Below are 12,854 nucleotides of genomic sequence, written 5' to 3' on the forward strand. Positions count from 1 at the left end.
CTCACCTCCAGAATGGAGAGGAGAGACACCTTCACCAAAGGGCAATGGGATGCTTGCCATGGTGGCAGGCAGATTTCTGACTCGCTGGATCAATTATCTTTGTTCTGAGCCAGGACCCATTGAGCCCAGTAAGCCTCCAGATTTTGTTGCTACTTGTGGCTGCACAAACGGGAGAGGCTGTCAAGCATCTTGCAGGCCATCATGGTAGACCGCACTGTTTGGTAGGGTTGCTCACAAACTGTGCAGGCTTATCCTGACAGTTCCCAGCGGCTTGTTAGTTGGTTAGTTTGATCTGTTTCCAAACAACAGCAATTCTCTGGGTGACACTCCCAAAAGAAGCAAATTCTGCTCAAAAGTTTCCCAAGGTGTTAAGAGACCTTAAGAACCCCTACCTGCCTTTCATCAAAGGTGGAGACTTTGCAACAAGCTCTCTGTGTGCATAGAGGCAGAAAGGAACAAGGCCCCAATGCCCTGCTCCCATGGGCCCTGCTAGGGAGTGTGCTGGGACAATGGCCCTTTCTTGCTTTAAACATAGGGATGTTTTTCTTCCTACCCCACCCCTGTCTGAGAGCAGCACAAGGCAGCTCTGGGTGCTCTCTGGGACCAGGCAATTCCTCTCGGGCTCCTCCAGCTGCCTCTGTGCAGAGGCCTCTGGGGACAATGAAGGATTCAAGCTCTCCAAGAAACCAGAACAAGAGTCAATCCAAATGCCATGGAGATGAACTTTGACCCAAACTCCTCGACTTCCACCCCCTTATTTACTCTCAAAAGCTAACAAGTTCTGCAGAGTTAACACAACACCTCCCCTTCTCAGCTAGCCTCCTCCCATGCATCCCATACAGCTCAACTTTGACCCCTCTTAATTACCTGCGCTCCCCTCCCCAGGGAGATTAACCTCCACTTCCACTCACACGCTTTCCTCCCATTCAAGCCACAACCAGCTGCAAGCCCTGCATGGCACAAGATCTCTCTACATGGCCCTCAACTTCGGCACCGATTCAAGTTAGAGGAACGTTCTGCAGCAGAGCTAGTTATGCTCAAGATCGTGCAAGTAGTGATCAGCCCTGACTGTTGCCAGGATGCCTGGGGAGTCACAAGGGTGAGAAAGGCAGAAGCACCCACAAGATTCCACCTGCGGAAAAAATTCCAGTCATGCCTCCCACCTGTGCTCATAACAAGTTGAAGACGGAGAGGACCTCGCAGGATGGTTTCTTCCAAGACATTTTCTTATTTAGCCAAGCAACTGAACTGACAACAGGGCAGGGGAGCAGTGGTTTTTGTTTTAAGACCTTGCAACAATGAAAGAAACATCATTGTAGAATATGTTCTCTATGCTCTGAACAGAATTTTTAAAAATTCTCATATATATTTTTTAGATCTTAAGACTTGTTACTTATTAACCCAATCCCTAAAATATGTTGAACACCATCAGATTTTTCTAGTCCTCTGCCAGGCCCTTATTCTATCTAGAAGAGTTTTGCAATTTGGAACCAGATGATATTTTTTCCATGCAGCTGTCTGTTAGAAGCAGCAGTCATGGGGAACTAAGGATTGGGAGCTCACCGGGATGGATGAGCCCCTTCGCCTGTGTAATTCTCTGGTGTGGGTGGGTGCCTATTTGACCCGGAAAGTGTCGTTGCAGTAAGTGGCACCTTTGGGAGTAGGACATTTTAGTTGGTAAAACAGTGCAGCAGAAGGATTGAAGCCCCTTTCCTGCAAGCCACTCTCCCAATCTAGCGTCTACGTCTCCCTCCCTCTCTCTCTAAATTTGGAAAATATACTGCCCGTCACAAGGCGTTTCCTGTCACCCACACACTATGCACTGCACCATGGCACACAACGGACTGTTGCCTAACACCACCCTTAAAGGGAGAACTCCTTGCAGGGAGAACTCCTTCTCAGTAGCTCCTTAAGAGGCTTTCCAAAGGCTCGATTGCAGCATCCTTCTCTCACAGGCTCATAAACTATAAGGAGCTGCCTTATACCGAGGCAGGCCATTAGTCCACCAAGCCTTTTTCTGCCAGCCCTGATGGGAAGTAGCTCTCCAGGATCTGAAAGAGGTCTTTCCTAGCTGTGCTATGTGAGGTTCTGTAACTAGAGATGACAGGGACTTTGCATGCAAGTCATGTGCTCTACCCTTGAGCTATGGGTACCACTTAAATGTGGAATCACTGCATTCCACTTTCCCGCAAGAGGTGCCGGTTCCAGTCACCAGGCATAACAATCCCAGAACTGTCCACAACCACAACAGGGATGGCCATTGTGTGGGCTGATTCTATTCTCCAGGCAAATTTGGGGGTATGGACAATCGGGGGGGGCACCTCTCCCACCCCCCGCTCCCCACCCCACAGTCAGCTGGATCCTGTAAGATGGCATCACTTTGGAGTAAAGGAATATGCACTTGGACATCATAAAGTCACCAAACAGAGGAGGAGCCAAGGGTCAAATGTGCTTCCTGAATGATTCCCTGACCAGTCAAAGTCAGCAGTAGTCTTTTGCTGGAGACAGCACAATGCAACAAATCCACACGTTGGTTCGTAATTTTGCTTTCTTAACAAATGAAAGGCGTTATGAACACTTTTTGATTTAATTAATTTTATAATGAATGTTTTAGAATGTTGAGCTATTTTGATTGTTGTTAGCCGCCCTGAGCCCAGCTTCGGCTGGGGAGGGCGGGATATAAATAAAATTTATTATTATTATTATTATTATTATTATTATTATTATTATTATTATTATTATTTCAGGGCCTCACCTAGCTGATATTCCAGGTTTACGCAATGACTTTAGACTATGTACATGAGGAGAAAAACAAAGTAGCCCTGAGGTGGCAGATTAGGGTACCATTTCGGGCTGCAGGTGGGAGAAATCTTGTTTCTAACGCTCTCCTGCATATAATGCTCTTTCTGCCGCACGTTGGTTTTCTACTTGCAGAGGGATTTTTAAATGCGGGGAAAGCATTAGGAAATGGCGCGCGTAAACACACCCACCCCATGCTTGAATCCTGAGCTCGCACAGTCCACTCTCATCGCCACCTTATTCTATTGCAAATGTGGACCGAGTTTTAATTCAGAAAGAAAGAGTGGGGAGGGCACATATTACTGGCATGCCTGCCTCTCTCTCTCAAGGCACCGCAAGACAAGAGTTGCTGAGCTGCCACCAGAGAGAGACTGCAAGCATGGCCTCCATCACTGGCCTGGAGTTCTTTACAACTTGCACATGGCAAAGAGCACTAATTACATCAAGAGATGCATAATTAGAACTTTTGACAGAAGGATCCAAAGGGCCAAAGAGCATAATAATGATGCACTGTGGGGGGGGGGTACATTATAAAAAAAAGTTTTGAAAAATACCCCTCGCCCCAGATGGCATTAATGGGCACTCACCATCCTCCTGGCTGTGGATGTTCTGCGGGCTGCGCATCCCTTCCTCCTGACTAGGACTCAGACTGGAGTTAAGATGCTGGTCAGCTGACATCCATGTGGAGTCACTCATATCAAAGTCCTCACTGCTCACCGATGTCTCATCCTAGAGAGGAGCAAGAAAGGGTTAAAAGATAAACCAAAGGGAGGGTGATTCCACCTTTCTACCAGCCCTCACCCACCCACCCTTCTCTCCCCACCCCTAAATCCTGGCCCCCCGACTTCCCCAGCACAGCCCATTTCCCACTGAGGCTTCCTGTTTGAAGATGTGAAGGTGACGAATGACAGAGAGCTGAATTAAGGGCAATTAGGCAAGGCCTGCTTCCAGGGACAGATTGCTTTTGCCCTGCCTGACATCCACCCTCCCCATGGCAGAGAGCTGCCTGCACCAGCCTGGCTATACGAGCCATGCAGACGGGCAAAGCTTGCGCATACTGGCAGGTTAGCTGCTAGAAGCAGGTAGCAGACAATGGAACGCTTGTAGGAACTTGGCATGGAAAAAACAAGCTGCTGTGGTTGGAGCCTATTATACATACCAGAACCAGGAGATCCTGTATCCTGGATATTATTCATAGTCCCCTCGCCAGCATCTCCCTGCCATCGCCCCCGTCAGGGGACACAACATTCATGTCTAAGTCTTATCTTGTTTATCCTTCCAACAATCCCAGGAGGTAGATTAAGAAAGTGTGACCCACACAAGGTCATCTGGGGAGCTTCTTGGCTATGTGAGGATTTGACCCTGGGATCTCCCACATCTGAATGCAACTACGCGACCAATACGATGCTGCTCTTTTACATTTTTCTAGTGCCATCCGGGTGCCAGGTGCTGCACAGAGTATGGATGTGATGCGGTCTCTGCCTAGATGTTTTTGAAAATATACAATATATGTACGTGGCTGTTTGGGGCAGAACAGCAGCAAAAACAAAGAAACTGAAGAATAAAATAGAATAAATGAAGCAAGGATGGGCAAGATGATCAAGGACCGATAGGTGAAGGAGATGCATTTTAAGGGGAAAATTCAAGAAAGTCATAGCCAAAGAATCAGCAGTAGTGCCATTTCATATTTGTGCCGTGGGTAGGGGGCTCAAGGAAGACCAAGCAAGAAAAAACTACTTGAGGATATATGACTCCCAAAATCCAGTACATATTAAGAGCTTTTGCAGTATTTTTTTGGTAAAACACACCTCAGTAATCGTAGCAAAAGCTATCAAAAGAATCATGTGACACTTTAAAGATGGACAAATTTATTTTGGCAAAAGCTTTCACAGACACAAGCCCACTTAGTCAGACACAAGGCTGTGAATCCACAAAAGCTTATGTCATAATATATTTACTAGTCCTTAAGCGCCCACAAAAATCTGAATGCTTGCTACAAGAGACTAACATGAATTGCCCTCTGGAACTAACTATACCAGTGCTTAAAAACACAATACAAATGCCTGATCCACCATAGCCAAATTCTAGAAGAACTTTAATTTTTTTATTTTGGATTACTGGTAGCAAAGGGTTTGGGGAGTGCCTTTATTATAAAGCCTCACCTGCAAAATAAGAATACATAAGCAGCTCAAGAAAGTGAGATCCATTTGTGGGATAAAGTACTCCTTTACTGAATATGTAAATGCATAAGGTGGCAATAGCTTGGTTCTAATCCAATACAAATCTGTTTGGCTCTTTTAGGCCTGATACGTGTTTGTACTGACTCCCTCTCCCTCTCCTATCTCTGATCCTGCTGTAAGCAAGTACTATGAATATGCTTTGGTTGTGCTGAGGACATTAAGCTCTCTGGGGAAGGGAGGGTCAGTGGATGCTGGTGGGGGGAAACTGAAATTTTTTAGTTCTGAACACGGTATGGTTTTATTCTGCATGTTTTTTTGTGTTCAGGTTTTTTGTATCAAAATATAAAAGCAATACAACCTACCTGCCTTCTCCCACTCCCCACTCCTGGTCCACTTTTTCTTAATTAGCAAAGAGATGTGTGCCTTTGGCATGGCTGCCTGATAGGGTTGCCATATTCTGAACTTCTGCTTTTAACTACGAATCACTATGACAGCTCTACCCATGAAAAAGAAGACATGTCCTGGAAAAAGAGGACATATGGCAACCCCTGTTTTTCTTGTTTGTGACAATAGTTACTCAAGAGTGTAGAGCCCACAAGTTGGCTGGCAATGAAGATCTTCCCCTGGGGAGAAAATCACATATGGCCTGAAACCGGGTGGAGAGTAACCTCCACCTGCTCACCTGAAACAGTGGTCTAGAGAAGTGAGGCTCTCAGGCAAACGACCACAGAGAGAAAAGAAGCCTGACCACAGGCACAGAGACAGGTGTGGTAGAAGATGGGGCCATAAAGAAATAATAGGTAATTGTGCCACATGCCCCACCTGAAAGCTGCATGCTCACATAGCCAATTATTGTGGAAGTTGAAGCCCGATAACATTTAGAGGGCCAGAGGTTCGCCAGCCTTGGCCGAGAGGAACCCAACACAGAAATGATATTAACAGGAAATGTGGAGAGAAGAGCAGCAAAGTAAAATTAGAAAATGCATATAAAATGCCCCCATTAAAATGCTATTAAAGTCCTATTTAACAAATTATTTTTACTGATGGTTATACTAATATTTAATGCTATTTCCAACTGCTCCAAGCACTTCACATACATTATCACAATGATCTTACAACAACTCCAGAAGACAGGCTGGCATTATTACCCCAATGCTGGTGGGAAGGGGGGGGGGGCGGAGAGAAAAGACAGTTTGCCTAAGGAGCCTCCCTAATTCATTCTCCCACTCCAGGCACTTGATCATGTGGGCTCTAGTCCATGGGAGTTTCTGCTGCAATAAATAAATATTTATATTCATTTGTTATATTTATCAGTTCGTCGTGCAATGAGCCTCTAGGCAAGTGCCATACTAAGGCGCCACAGGAACTTGCTATTTGCACAAACACAGTTTATTTCTATTCAGAAGCAGCAAACTTCCAAGAATCAGGTGTTGGTGCTGAATAATGGAAAGTGATCCTCACCGTAACGGCCCAGTAGTAAAAGTGGTCCACACTTTGCATAGCTAAGTTGGTTGCCACAGCATGAAAAGCACCAAATAAACTTAACAAAAATGCACCTCTCTCTATCCAGAATGGTGAGCATCTGTGAGGCTCCCAGGTGCCTTTACATGAGTATTTAAGGATGCACACTCGTAATTCACACTGCACTGCTCCCACAAATCCAGAGACTTGTTCATCTCTGGAGCTGAACAAAAGCAAAGGGAGCTGTTCATCCCACCAAAGAGTTGAGAGATGGTTTGTCTTGCCAAGTACAAACTGATAAGGTGGGGAATCCCACTGCAGAGACTCCGCTGAAGTGAACAGGAGGTACATCCTTTCTTGCCTCCTTCATGGGCCAACGGACTTTGTGCAGGGGATGTTTCTGGCAAATTGTGCCTTTTATCCTCTTATCTCCTGGTGCCACAGGTGGCAGGTGGCTGTTTGAGGGTGCTCCTGCTGGTCTGCCAGCTGAATAATAATACTCTGTCTAAGGGTTCTTATTTGCTGGAAGGGGAACAAACACACCCTCTCAAAGGTCGCAGAAAACTTTGCCTGGCATCTCCACGGCACTTCCTATGGAATTGATTGCATTCCTGTCTCCCACTCCCTCGGTCAAGAGGACATTCTCATGTGTGCACCCTCTTTCTCTCCTCTCCTCTCCCTCCCTCCTCCCTAACCTTCACTGTGCTTTAAGGCACAGGCCTTGGATGGCTTCCAGAGCCGGAAAGGTCAGCCACAAGATTTCAAAATCATCAGCGTCACCATAAAGGCAGTTAAGAGCCTGCATGAACGGAAAAGCAGAGGGACCCCTCCCTAAAAGACCCCTGCGGCAAGGGCTGACAGAGCAGGACTCGATGCGAGCCCCTGTTCCAAGGCATTTGCTTTAATGGGTTTTCTGCCTGCCTTTTTCCTCCTGAAATGATAGGCAGACCACATCCCTAGTAATGGGCTAGAGCCACTGGGCATATGAACACAGAGCTGTTGTTTTTTGCTCTCTTTAGCCTTGTTCTTTGAACAGCTTTTCAAAGGCAGCTCAGACCATCGCTGGCCCGCCTACCTCTGCAAATGAGCCTCAGACCAGATAATCCAGTGAGGATTTTGGGGAGGGCGTGGGAGCGGAACCCCCTTATCTCTTTTCAGCTTTTAGCATCTGGCAGCCAGGGGTATACAGCCTCTGCAGAGAAAGGCTGCGCTTCTGACAAACAAATCTAGACTCATATATCTAACCTGTTTTTAAAAGCAGTTACTGGCTCTCTCAACATCCTGTGGCAATGAGTTCTATAGGCAAGGCAGAAAAAGATGTTGCTTGGACACCTTTTTTTAAAAAAAGGGTTGGTCTTAGAACTTCTCAAACATTTTTTTTCAGACTCCTGGAAAGCTAATGCCTAAGTATCTGCTGCTGCCTCCCTTAGGAAGCTGACTCCTCTCTTGTTGACATAAGTCATTCATTTACGGGAAAAGAGATGCTCTCTCCTGCTTGGCCTCCACCTGCTGCTTATCCATTTCTGAAGAGAACCCAAAGGAACTGCAACTCACAGGGAAGCACTTTCCCCCTACTCATGACTTTATAAACGTGGGTAACATAACATAACCCATTCATTGTTTCATTCATCTTTTATCCTGCAAAGACTGAATGGTGTCAAGCTGTTCTTCATAAGGAAAAGGGCAACCCACCCATTCCGACCTGGACATTTTAGTTGCCCTTTTATGAGTCTTCTTGTCTGCTTGGGAGCAACAACAAAACTGCACATACCATTTTAAAATGGAGATGCACCCTAGCAGGCTTATTCATCCTTTCCATCCATTCCCCAGCAATCCCTTCATTTTCAGTGTACCAGCCTGAAGCCAAAAAGTTATGAGGGTCTGGACCCCTGGCCTCCCTTCCCCAAACAGGCCCCTGGAAAGCTGCTCTACCCCCTCCCTCCCTTCTCTCCCTCCTTATTTTTCTTGAGGACAAACATCTTCAGAACAGGCCTGAGCGCTCCCTCTTCCTCTTCCTGTCCTGCTGGCTGCAGACAGATCTGCTCACACAAGGCAGGAAGTGTGGCTTCATCCTGCCTCCTCCCCCAACCCCAAATCCCCACTGAGATGCGCCTTGCAGGGAGTTTCCTGGAATTTATGGCTTCTGCACAGCCTCAAGCCTGCCTGGCTTATAAAATGGGTTGCAGGACAAAACGGCCTAGAGAACCCCCTTGAAATTCAGATTTGCACAAGCCACAGGATGATCCACACGCTGAGATGTACCACAAGGGGCCTGTCACAAAGAACAGGAAGCACCCAGCAGACCCTGCTCGTCTTAAGTGTGCACCCCATTCTCCTTTGGCAAATGCACCAAGGGGACGTACAACAGCATGGAGACATGCAAGGGGAGATGTCAGCAGCCTGCCTTAGCACGGTGTGGCCAGGAGGTCCCAGTTCAAATCCCTGCTCAGCCATGCGCAAAAGAAAAAGTGTCACAGCCCCAGTTGCTTGCCTGTAAAAAACTGGGGAAGGTAAGGGCTATGTGTACGCAGCAGTTCAGTGTGAGCACAAAATTCAGCTTCCAGAGAATCTCAGTTTAAAATTCAAGTTTCTAGCCCTTATGGATGTGAAAATAGGTTTGGAACTGTGTGGCCAATGCATGATGGAAGCTCAAGGGGTCAGGTTTGGGAGCTGGACAAGATTGCCTGTGGTCAGGAATGGAGTTTCCATGCCTTGCAGGACCCCTTCCCCCATGAGTTGCAGAAGCAGAATAAATTAGGCAGAACAGGAGAATTTATACCAACAGGTCCAATTTACTTAAGTTTATACAGGCTGCAGAATTCCACCTTTTTTAAGTGGAATGCTCACCGTTCTGATAATAGTGATAAGTGTATTGCGGGCATGAAAAGATTTAAGGATAGCAGAGGATTCTCCATGTTGAACATGCAACAGAAATCCAAAATAAGGAAGAAAACAAGGCTTCTGCACCCTACTTGCTACCTATTCTAGTCTCTATAAAATAATCACATTTAAAATGCACACAGGGGCAAACCAGCATATTTTCTCCACCTCTTTCACTACCAACACCACAAACCTCAGCAGCTGGAATTACTGTAGCCATTTACACTGTGCCCATCACTGCAGTATCTGGGACTTGCCCAGGTAGCTCTATTTACAGAACTGCCAAACTAGACGCGAGGGTGGCAGGCCCATGTGTCAGAAACCAGTTACCACTGAATTCCTAGTGGGAAACGAGTCAGCTCGTAAAGCAAGAGGGTGGGAGAGATGTGCAGAATAGTTCTCCCACATCTCTCACTCCACACCCACCATGTTTCTCCTGGTAGGTCTCTGAGGCATCAGGCAATTCTCACCAAGGCAAAAATATCAGGGGGAATGTGACTTTGGTAGTTAAGTGTGGGGGGTGGGGAGGCATTCGACACACACAGCCTCCCCACCTGTGCCACACTTCAGAGTGCCTCACTGATTCACTACGTTTTCTAAGAATTCAGCACAATCCACATTCTGACATATAGTACATGCAGCTGTTAATGTGTAGCGTGGTCCTAAGGGAGCAGCCCTTACAGCAATCCCAAAATCAACACTCTCAAAATGCTGAGAGTGACATCCTGGGCCAATTATAATCTTTCTGCCTAAGCTACCTCACAGGATTGTCACAAGCACAACAATTTTAATTTTGGATTGCCTTGGCAGAATCCGAGACCAGGGAGAAGAATCAGTGGAAGAAGACTGGAAAAAGTTTAAAGACTACTTACAGAAATACTGTAAAATTAATGAATGTTGGCATGAAGTTATATGGCTTTAGTAGAAATGTTATAAGGAATTAGGTATAGATAGATTAATAGGGTATTAAAGGGAAAAATAAGGTTAGAATGTGTTAAGATAATTATAGGATAGAAAACAGAGGAAGATGGAGAGGAATTGCTGAAACAATTAATAGAAGTGGAAGACAAAAAGGGAGGTGTGAGGAGGTCGTGGAAACAAGTGAATGAAAGATAAGATATTGAAATTGGATTGTGTTTTGAATGGTTTTTGTTTTGTTTTGTTAATTATTTGTATTAGTGTTGTGTAGTGTTTTTTGTATGGTATTGTATTGTTGTATTTTTTTGTTTTTTGTAGTGTTGTGTTTAAATTGTTGAAAATTTATAAATATTACTTAAAAAATAATAATAATTTTGGATTGCCTTTTGGCCAAAGATGGCCCGCCAAAGCAGCTCACAATAGGTCAATTCATGGACGCAAGTGGGAAGCATATAAGCTACCCATAGCTCCCAAGAGGAAGGTTGGAATAAACATGCAGCACACAGCCACAAATAAAAAGAATGTCTGTCAGCATAGATCCCTACAGCACCTTCCACCATGGGGCACAAACAGTTGACTTTCCGCACTCACTCTTATGTGTCCAGGTCAGGAGAGAAGAGGGAACTCATTTTCCATGGGATTCTTCTTACACGTAGATTAGAAATGTCTAAAGTAACACAGAGCTCTCACTTCTAGTTCCCTTTTCAAAGCTGAATTTGTGTGGTGTGGGCAGAACCATGAGACAGATGGATCTATATCCTTGGAACGAGGAACCTGTGGCCCTCCAGGAGTTGTTGGACAACATCACCAGCATGCCACACATCAGCATTGGGGACCACACACTTGAGGTGGGAGAGTTTTGACCATCTGGGTCCCACCATGACCAGCAACCTCTCCTTCAATGCTGAGCTGCACAAGTGTATTGGCAAGGCAGCAATGGCTCACCTCTCCAAAAGGGTATTGGAGAATGGGGTGCTAATGATCAGTACAAAGATTAAGGTCTACCAAGTATGCGTGTTAAGTGTACTGCTTTATGGAAGTGAGTCGTGGGCAACCCACAGCCACAAGGAGCAATGCCTCAATGCCTTCCACTTGTGCTGCCTCAGGAAGATTTTGGGCACTGCATGGCAGGACAGAGTCTCAAACAAAGACATGCTCTCCCATGACCACAATCCAAGTATGTTCGCACTCCTGTCTACACTGGCTTGATCACAGCCACAGAACGGAAGATTGCAGGATACCCAAGGATGTGCTCTGTGGGGAACTGGCTTCAGGCACCAGGCCTGTTGGCAGATCAACTCTGTGTTACAAAGATGTCTGCAAATGAGATGTGGAGGCTGGCAACACCACCCTCGCTGTGTGAGAATTCCTTGCAGACAACTGCAGTGCCTGGAGACAGATGCTCAGGTCATGTATCCACAGCAGTGACCAGAGAAGGAATGACCGTTGGGAGGGACGCAGAGAGAAGCAGCACCATGGTGCATCTACAGCAGCACAACCAGACTCCTTCATCTACCCCAGCTGCAACCAAACATGTCTCTCTCCTATTGGTCTCTACCACAGAAGGCCCTGCAACCTTCCAACGGTTTGACTTCATCCCCAAAGGTGCACTTCTCCATTGTCTCCTGAGACAGACGGATGCCAGCCAGAATAATCATTCTCTGGCTACAGTGGCTGTGGGAGGCCACAGGTTCCCCACTGCTGATGTACGTCAGGTGGGAAGCTAAAGGCTATTAGCAAAAGGCCATGCACCCCTAGGTCATGGGGTGCCCTTAGCTGTTCTTATCTACCAAGTCACTCCAGATTGCCCAAGTTAGGGAGTGTGTGGAGAGCAGAATTGTCCAAAAATTTCTCCTATGGCTCTGACTGCACAGGAGTTCCTACTGATCACAGTCAATTGTAAACCATTTGGATAGTACTTCTGTGTTTCAAGCAATTTTCACACACACACACACACACACAGACACACACAGACACACACAGACACACACAGACACAGACACACACACACACACACACACTTACATTTTCCTGCAGGAAAATGTTACAGTGTATTTTGGGGGGGGGTGTTACCTAGGCCTTAGCATCAAAGAAAGGCATCTCTACTCTGACAGATCTAGCTTCACAAACTACTTTTAGGTATTTTTTTTTTCAAATTTTAACATTTAAGAAGTGCAGGCTGCATGCAAGTAAATGGCTTCTCCAAGCAATTAAGTGTTTGCTCTGGCCTGGGAGGAAGCAGTTCATGTAGTCTTCCTTTATCCTGCAATATTAACAGTAGTCTACATTGCTCCTGTAAGCTACTCTCCCTCCCTGCCTCTCTGCACAGCCTTCCAAGCTGCAATAGGGGTATAACAGTGAACTTTACGGCACTAATTGCTCTTCCATTCAAGGTGTTTTGTCTGGGTTTCTTTCCTTTCACATTTTTAAGGACTCTTCCTACCTCTCTGGAAAGTATATATATTAGGGTTGTTATACATGACTCTCTCTCAGCCCATAATACGAGGATAAAAACAACAAACTGCACAGCAGGTTTTTTGTATGCTACTCTCTGCTTCAGTCCAACCTCAACCTGCAACAGGGGTGAAATACCTCTAGACAACACTGCAGTTTTGA

At 46.0% G+C, this 12,854-nt stretch overlaps 1 protein-coding gene across 6 annotated transcripts in view; it reads right to left on the reverse strand.

The window, feature by feature from the left end:
• The window catches only part of NOL4L (nucleolar protein 4 like), a gene marked incomplete at its 5' end in the record, with an annotated part of 139,408 nt that overhangs the window by 31,420 nt on the left and 95,134 nt on the right, over positions 1 to 12,854 (reverse strand). For all 6 annotated transcript variants that reach the window (XM_082225991.1, XM_082225990.1, XM_082225992.1 and 3 more), the window contains one exon: positions 3,387 to 3,528. In XM_082225991.1, the coding sequence (XP_082082117.1) occupies positions 3,387 to 3,528 (142 nt within the window). The remainder of the gene's footprint in view (positions 1 to 3,386; positions 3,529 to 12,854) is intronic.

The sequence above is a fragment of the Podarcis vaucheri genome (assembly GCF_965113315.1).
Source record: "Podarcis vaucheri genome assembly, chromosome: 6".
In the NCBI taxonomy this organism is placed as follows: domain Eukaryota; kingdom Metazoa; phylum Chordata; class Lepidosauria; order Squamata; family Lacertidae; genus Podarcis; species Podarcis vaucheri.